Genomic DNA, 8,219 nt, shown 5'->3' on the forward strand with positions numbered 1-8,219 from the left:
GGAGCGCGGGGGTCCCAGCGGTGCGCCCAGGGACGGACAAGAGGATCCCCATCGCCCCTCCTCCCAACAAACTTAAAACCCAAGTACGAACCCGGAAACAAATGCAGCTTCCACACAAATATCCTGACGGCTCCACGCCGCCCCTTCCCTGCCCCCAGTTGCCGCCCCCCTCCCCAACTCCCAGGAATCGGCCGGGTGTCTGCCGGACTCTGCGAGTTGGCCGGGGCCGCAGTTCGGTGGGCTAAGCCGCAGGCGCCGTGGCCTTGACCATTCCCTTGTCAGTTTCTCTCCCAGCTCCGAAAGGGACTGAAATCTGCATCCTGTCCCCAGAACCACATTTCATCCTCCCCTCCACCCCGACCTTACCAGGCTCCCCTGGCGCAAAGAGGCCACACAGCTTGGGTTCGTTTGGATTATTTTTAAGGACACAAGGAGTGGGGAGGGGGAGAAGACCCACGTGGTCCTTAGGGGCCAAGTCAGCATTGAAGTTACAAAGTGCGGGTGATGGGAGTGAGCAGGAGAGGGAGTGGCTTCAGACCCCGAATCCAGAGGGGAGAGGGAGACTTGGATACTGAGTCCGTGCACGGTGCAGACTCGCCAAGCCTTCCCACTTGACCTTCCCCAAGGTGCCCTGCCACCTCCTCCGTGGGATCTGACAAAATGCACGTCTGCCAGCCACTCCCAGCTCTGCGTGCGAGGAGGGCCGGTAGGAGGGTTTCTGTGTGTCTGTCTCTTAGGCAAAGTGAGAGCCCCAGACCCTGGGGAGGTCTCTCAGCTTCTTCATGTGGAGGTGAGTTCCAAAAAGTAGGGCTTATTTCCAAGATTCTTCTGCAAATCGCAGCCATTGCGCTAACCTGCTGAGAGAGGAAAGGTTGATTAAAACCCGAGGGCCACTTGGTGGTGATTCCTAGGAAATCTGAGGTCAGTGATGTCTCATCCAAAGGGAATCAAAGGTCTAGAGGCAATTTGCTTGCCAGAGGTAACATTTGGACCCCGTTATGTGTAAATTCAAATAACAGTGTAACCCAATTTTCTAAGCCAGTAGCTAATCCTGAGAGAAATTACTTCAAAGAGCAGAATCTGACAGTAATTGCTGGAGGCTGCCAAATGCTTCGGGAATGTCCCTTTGTGGGGTGAAATTCCCTTCCACCAAACACAGCCACAGAACCGGCCAGGGGCAGGAGACACTGATTGGCGGTCCTGCCCTGCTTGGGGGTGAGCTCTTGGTGGGGGGTGCGGGGCTTTCCAGGGACAGCACCCACCTGAGCTACGCCCCTAGGGATTTAGTGGGCGGCACAGAGGGCTGCAAGCTGAACTTAAGCACTGGCCTTGAACCGACTGTAGGTATCTGGCCCTTCCCCTCAGACTTCCGGGGAAGCCCTGGTACCTGCCTAGCCCTAGCAAAGTTTTGGTACCGGAACAGCAGGAGCCAGCTGGCTTCCTCTGAAGGGCAGGCAGGGGACAAGGGTGCCTGTGCCGAAGAGGGTCATGGTGGTGCCCACCTGGCACATTGGGCTGAACATTGGCGAGATATTAACTGTCCATCTCTTCAATGACTTTCTAAGGGTTTTCTAGGCAAGGTACTATCTCATTCTGAGCTTAGTACTATTATTTGGTTTTAAGATTCGGTAACTAGAACTTTTATCTCTAAGCTTCTGTTTCAAGGAGTGCTGTGAGACAATCTTGTGCTAGGTCTGAACCTGGGCATGCTGGAGAGGCAGAGAGAGTGTGCAGCGGCTGGGCACCCGGGGCGGGGGGGGTGGGTAGATGGATGTGTGTGTCGGGGGAAGGTGTCTTTTGGACAGACGCTTCCAGCGCCGTTGGGGGCCCACTACCTTCTGCACCCGACTGGTACTGGCACCGCACTGCCGGCGCCCTCCTCCGCGGGCACGGCGCACAGTCCAGAGGCAGGCCCTGTTGGGCAAACGAGGGGTTTCCAAAGGCTTTGGCTACTCGGGAAGACTCTTCGCACGCGGAGTCTCTGGGGACCGCGGGTCGCGCGCCGGGGCCTGGAGGCTGTCCGGGAATCAGATGGCACTCAGGACTTCGAGGCCTGGACAGGTTTGGAGGTGCCCCTTCGACGCCGCTGCCTGCCGCAGTGTGCGCCAGAGACCAGATGCGCGGTTTCTCGCTGCGGGGGTAGTGCCCGGTCAAAGTGCGGCCTCCTGACTCGGCCCGCAGGAAGTCGGTTTCTCCCGACCTGGGGGGCTCAGTGAACGAGAAGCGGGGCGCCGCCAGACTGCACTCCCTGCGCTCCAGCCGGCCCTCTCGATCTGCGGCACATTGTGCCGCCGGCGGCGACTGAGTGTCTTGATGGAGCTCAGCCAGCCTGTCCGTAGCTGTGGCCACTGCCTCCTCTTCATCCGCCTCCTCTTCCTCTTCTTCCTCCAGGTCTTCCAGGTCACTCAGCCCCCGAGCCTCCTGGCTAGCAGAAACGTCTGCGGGAAATCAGGAGCGAGTGAGAAAAGCCCCGGGCCCCAAGGGAAATCCTCGGGAGTGGCCATCCCTGAGAAGCTTTTAGCAAACGCGCTCGGCACTGAGGGCATTCTCGGTGTAATTCACCAGGATGGCCACACCGCCTCCTACATTTGCCCCCGGGCTGCCGGCGCGCCGCAGGAAAAGAATTCCCGCCCCTAGACCTGCCCCCACCCTTTGGAAGACTCCTCCCCTCCCATACCCCAAGGAAATGTCCACTTTTCGCTGCCTAAGACCTGGATCTCAGTTCCTCAGCCTTAAAAAAGCAAGGGAAAGTTTTTACCCAATTCCAACACCCACAGGTGGCTGGTGTGTATTATTTAATTGAGAAAATATTTACTGAGTACCAACTATGCGCCAGACATCATTTAAGCATTTAGGTATTAGGAACTTAGAGAATACAGCAGTGGATACGACACTTTCTAGGGGAGGTGACATCCCTGAGGGGTTAAGTATGGCACATAAAGTAGGCTGACGTGATAGAGAATAACTTGGGAAGCTAGTTGGCGTGGGTGGCCAGGGAAGGCTTTTCGGAGGTGGCACTTTCAAGTCGAGAAGAAGCCGGCTCTGTAGGGAATTCCAGGCAGAGGGAACCACACAGGCAAAGGCCCTGAGGCATGCAGGGGTTGCACGTGCAAGGGTAAGCAAGGGGGTGCCTTCATAAAAGCTACCCCACGGGGTGGTTGTGAAAATCCAATTAAACTGCTTGATGGCTGGAAACCCACGCAGGTTGGGGCAGTGAACATTCGGTACCTTTGGTGTCACCATTTAGGCAGCCCAGCAATTCCTCTGCTCCACCCTCCTCCTTTCTCTCCTCCCCGCCTTTGTTCTTGGGCGCCCAAGTCATCTTGTTCTCCTTCTTGAGGCGCCGGCGCGCGTTGGCGAACCAGGTGGACACCTGGGTGAGGGTCATCTTGGTGATGATGGCCAGCATGATCTTCTCGCCCTTGGTGGGGTAGGGGTTCTTGCGGTGCTCGTTCAGCCAGGCCTTGAGCGTGCTAGTGGTCTCCCGGGTGGCATTCTTTCTGCGCCCAGCGCCACCCAACTCCACCGCTCCGTACCTGGGGGAGAACTTGGCTCACAGTTCTGGGGTGAGGAACCTGGGGCTGCAGTCAGGAGACTGTTTACGTCCTGGAAGTGAGGTTCTGCTCCCCATCCTAGCACACAGCCCCCCATGCTCTGTGGATTGGTCCTACCTTGGCCAGGGAGGGGGTAAAGGACTTGCGATGCCAGCCACCAATGCCCCATGCCTTACCGGTCATACTGGTACTGCCCCAGGCTCTGCTCATAGGGATAATAGGCTGCTGGTTGCGCCAGGCCGGGTGTAAAGTTCCCTGCAGCCTCCTTAAATTCATACTGTGGATTCTGGTCGGGGAGGAAGGAAGAATTCAGAACTACATCTGGGGAGGAGGAGGGGTGGGGAGTTGCTAAGGGTGTGAACTCTGGAGTCAAGTCTGGTTCCAATTGCAGTACCACCACTCGCATTGGCTGTGTGATCTTGGGCACAGTTGTTTAACCCCTCTATGCCTCAGTTTCCCCTTGGTAAAATGGGATAACAATAATGCCTAGAGGTTATTGAAGAAGAATGCTTGACAGAGTTCCTGGTGCAGAATAAGCAGTAGTTAAATAATAGCTGTGAAGATTACTGTTACTACTTGTGCCCCCCAGCCCCTCCCCCCTCCCACCAGCTGGGGAATTTTCTTTACTCCCCTTCCAGAGCTATTCCCTGACCCTTTCTATCTCTGTGACTTTGGGTAAGGTTATTCGAGCCCCTCTGCACCTCAGTTTCCTCATGTGTACCCTGAGCCTGGTGATGACTTGTCTACTTCACGCAATTAATAGAGGTACAGATGCTTTCCAAACAGGACGGACTCCTGTAAACTGTAAAGATTTTTTTTTCTTTATATACAATCCTAACCTTTTCCTTTCCTCGGAGTTGTGCGTCCTTCCTAGATGGAGATATCACACTGGATTTCGCCCCTGCCGCTCCTGCCCCCAGGAGGGTAGGTTTTGACGCACAGACCCAGGCTCCACCCCAGCTACTCACCAGCGCCCCGTACAGCGTGGGCGGCTCCGGGCTGTAGGGCAGGTAGCCTGCGTAGCTCTGGGCAGCTGCAGCGGCCGAGTAGGGAGCTCCATAGATGCCCAAGGCCGCGCCCAGCTCGGGCCTCGCACTGCCCAGCAGCCGACTGTCGTAGGGTGCGAAGCAGAGCGCGGCCGCCGGGGTGGAGCCTGAGGCCACATCTGGGACCGAGCGCGGGGCGGATTCGCAGCAAGTGGCGTTGGAACTTGCAGACACCAGAAACTACGGGGGCGAGAGAGGGGGCACCGGAGGTCAGAGACCGGCGCCTCGGGCTGGCGGGAGCCAGCGGCGGAACTGCCAGATCATTCCTTCATTCAATATAAACTAAATGCCACCTTGTACTTGTGTTGACCGTTCTGCTGAGGACTGGGTCAGGAATTATCCGTAGACGCAATTTATCCAAACTGCCTTTATAAATACTCCTAAACCTCTGCTAAAGCTCCAGAGTTCCAGGGGCTCCGGGTCATGGGAAGGTTCTAAAACCCATATTACAGAAGCCAGCCTCGGCCAGTTCCCTCGCGAACCCTCCCTCCCCGGAGTCACAGGATCCTACAAAGACCGAACTTGAAGGTAGTCTTGGAGACCACGTCTCACTCCTGCTCCCATTTTATAGATAGGGAATGAGGGCTAGAGAGAGTAGGAGACTTATCCTAGAGCACAAAGCGGGGCAGAGGTCAAGTGGGACTAGCCTTCTGGCACTCTGCAGAGAAACTGAGCAGGGGTGGGCTCTCCAGAATTTCCCCAGGAAACCCTGTCACTGTACAGTACCCACCCAGGTCTGGAAAAATCGAAGGAACCAGAAGCAGAGCGCCTGGACCTGCCCATGGAAAGGGAAGGAAAAGAACAGAGGACAACAAACGAACAAGCCCAGAATAACAGTGAGACGGACAGGGCTCTGGACTGGAAGTCTGAGACTCTGCTGGCCACCTCGGATATCTGTACAATAAGGAGGCCTCTCTGTAAGACTCCCGAGATCCCACCCACCTCACGCAGCTCGCGTGGCCAGAGTGCCCAAGTTTTGGGTCCCACGATTTTCCAGCTTACACTGGGGAAGTTGAACGTTCTCAGCCAGGGATTGGGGCTGTCAGAGGGGTCGGTGGTACATTACCCAGGTGCCCGCTCTCTCTGACTTCCCCGGGGACTCGTGGGAGAGGGGGGCGTTTAGGAGCAGGCTCCTGCACTAGGCGCTCCCTCCTTCCAGCCTGCCCCCATCCCCCAAGGGGGCGGCTCTTACCTGGGAAGCGCTGCCATAAGGGTGTCCAAAGTGCGGGAAGGACATGGTGGCTGTCCGTGACCCACCTCCCTCTTCTCTTGCGAGTTCCCGCCTCTGCCCCGCGGTTCTGCGCCTCCAGCCGTCCGCGGCCTCGGTTCCTTACACGGTTGCCGGTGCCCAGCGCCGGCTCCTCCGCCCGCTTGGCGCGACTGGAGGCAGAGCCGAAGGCAGCCCGGCTGCCGAGCCCTGCGCTCCAGAAGGCTCCCCTCCGGCCCGCGTGGTCCGGAAGACAGAAGGGCCCATGGATGGGCAGGGGAAGGGAGAGGATGCGGGTTTCCAAAAGCGCGCGGTGGCGAGGCAAGGTGAGGCGCGGCGCGGGGCCGTGCAGCTCCCGAGGTGCCCCAGTCCAAGGTGGCCAGAGGCTCAATGTGACGTCACGGTAATCCCGGGCTGCCAGGCGGGCCCCCGAGCCCTGGGGCCCCGGGCCACCAAGCCTGCCAAGCGCAGCCAGCCCGTGCGCGCGCGCGCACTCACCACACTCACACTTGTTCCTGGAGGTTTGTGCAGCTGGTGAGGAAAGTCAAAGACCCTGACCCTCTCTGCCTGGCGCAGGATCCTACCGTTTTCGCCTTAAACTCACGCGCGCGCGCACATACAATCTCACCAAATTACCCGGGAGAAGTAGTAGAAACGCCTCCCACTGTGCCGCGCAGGCCCCGGGCGCAGCGCTCTTACCTCCTCCCCTGCGGCCCGGAGGAAGAGAGAAGCACCGGGCAGCGAGGGAGGAGAGAATACAAAAGAAGAGACAGGAGAAACTACAGGAGAAAAGTGGGGGAGAAAGGCTAGAGGGAGAAGGAGGAGGGGAGAGGAGAGAGATGAGAAGTCTAAGTGAATAGAGGCGCGCGGGGGAGGGGAGGAAACAGGGGTGGGCGAAGGCTGGGCGGAGGTTGAAAGCTGGCAGGTGGAGGAGAGCAGAAGCTCGGGGGAGAAGCCTCCAGCCCGCCGCCCCCGCCCCCGCCCCTCCGCTGCAGGAAAGTTTGTTCGCGCCACAGGCCCCGAGCTCGTTGGGGCAGCGCTGGGCAGCGTCAGTGGATCCCACTGTTCCGGCCGTCTTTGTCCTCGGGGACCTGGCTCTCCGCCCCAGTCTCCCTAGGACTCTAGCTCGATGCACGCTCTCCATGCCCGGGGCTTTGCCAGGGCCTTGACCCCGGGGCTTCTCTGCGGCTTTCAGGCCCTCCAATAGGCCGAATAGCGCCCCCTCGAGGTCAAGGTTCAGATCCCCCCTTCGGACTCTGCCAGGAAAGGCGCCAAGTCTGACCCCCGGGATCTGCAGGCCACGGGCTGAGACTCCTGGGCGTCTCCTCCGAAGGCGAGACTCGGCTGCCTCGTGCGCACGGCGAGCTGTGTCCACGGGGGAGCGGGGAGCCGCAGGAAGGCGCTGGGGCCGAGCTGCAGCCGCTGCGCTCCGCTGGGGGTGGCGCTGGCGAGCCGCGGTTCAGCGCGCGGGGAGGGCGGCCCATTCCCTGCGCTCCGCTGGGTCGCCTGGCTAGGCCTAGAGGTCTGACCACCCCCTCCATCCCAGGGGCTCTCAAAAGGGCACTGATGGGCGGACGAGCTCGTTGGTGCCTGGGAGGGGGCCGCGCGCGTCCTCTAGGCCTGGTTGCCGGGCAAGCGGCCGCCAGTTTGCAAGCACCGTAGATCCTGCACTCGCAAAGGCTCAATCCCCAGGCCCGGAGCCTCCCCGCTGAGGGCCTCTGACCTGCGACGTCTGGGGGCGTAAAGGGGCTGCCGGCCTGGTGGTGGTGGTGGGTGGCGTTTCGGGGGATGCTACCGGGATCGAATGCCTCGCCTTTCACTCACGGGGTCACCGCGCTTTACAGTTTACAGAAACGTTCCCCCAGGCGCTCTCTGCACCTCCCCGGAGGAATCGGGGCGGCTGGGGTGGTTCAAGGGCCCAGCTTTATCTTCTAGTTGAAACGCAAGAACGTGTGGCGCAGAGGTTAGGAACAACCCGGATCTCTGCCCTGGGTTCTGGCGAGGCAAGGAGGGAGCCCAGGGACGGACAAGGTTTGGGGCCCTGGCCCGGAATCCCCGGCCGCGAGCTTTCCTCCGGCACCTTTCAGAGGAGACTGGTAGGCCCGGAAGCCAGCGACGTCTTTAGAAGGATCGGCTTCTTTTTTCTTTACATATTCTGCAGAACGCGCACCGAGCTTGGAGAAGTGCAAACCGAAGACTCCTCCGCCTAAGAGATTATTAACATGAGGACAAGCTCCATTCTAAATACGAACAAACCCAGAGAGGTTTCCTGGCTGCTGCTACAGTGTCGTTACCTTGGAGAAACCTTGCTTTCAACCCGGGAAACTCCTAGTTAGAAAAAGAATTATAGTTATCGCCAGATTGATTTAGTGATAAAAATTCACCGTAATAGATAAGATCCCTCGATTTTTC

The 8,219-nt window shown here is 58.8% G+C and overlaps 1 protein-coding gene across 2 annotated transcripts; it reads right to left on the bottom strand.

The window, feature by feature from the left end:
• Window positions 1-241: 241 nt before the first annotated feature.
• On the bottom strand, window positions 242-7,146 carry IRX6 (iroquois homeobox 6). 2 transcript variants are annotated; one of them, XM_082366584.1, is made up of 6 exons: window positions 5,793-7,146; window positions 4,523-4,780; window positions 3,731-3,840; window positions 3,229-3,536; window positions 1,836-2,438; window positions 242-854 (listed from the first exon to the last, which is right to left on the bottom strand). In XM_082366584.1, exons 1-6 carry the CDS (start codon window positions 5,835-5,837, stop codon window positions 850-852), a joined length of 1,329 nt encoding a protein of 442 aa, XP_082222710.1. In that variant the 5' UTR covers window positions 5,838-7,146; the 3' UTR covers window positions 242-849. The 2 variants fall into 2 exon arrangements, with proteins under 2 accessions (XP_082222710.1, XP_082222709.1); XM_082366583.1 differs by having other exon boundaries at window positions 242-857.
• Between the last annotated feature and the right edge of the window lie 1,073 nt (window positions 7,147-8,219).

The sequence above is a fragment of the Balaenoptera borealis genome, assembly GCF_965194805.1.
Source record: "Balaenoptera borealis genome assembly, chromosome: 19".
NCBI classification, from domain to species: Eukaryota; Metazoa; Chordata; class Mammalia; order Artiodactyla; family Balaenopteridae; genus Balaenoptera; species Balaenoptera borealis.

What these genes read in the sequence shown, in the direction of transcription:
- IRX6 (XM_082366583.1), bottom strand. Translation starts at nt 5,837, where the DNA reads ATGTCCTTCCCGCACTTTGGACACCCTTATGGCAGCGCTTCCCAG. An exon ending in CTTATGGCAGCGCTTCCCAG is followed by an intron (nt 4,781 to 5,792) that starts GTAAGAGCCGCC and finishes TCGCCCCCGTAG; the next exon opens with TTTCTGGTGTCTGCAAGTTC. An exon ending in GGGCAGTACCAGTATGACCG is followed by an intron (nt 3,537 to 3,730) that starts GTAAGGCATGGG and finishes GTTCTCCCCCAG; the next exon opens with GTACGGAGCGGTGGAGTTGG.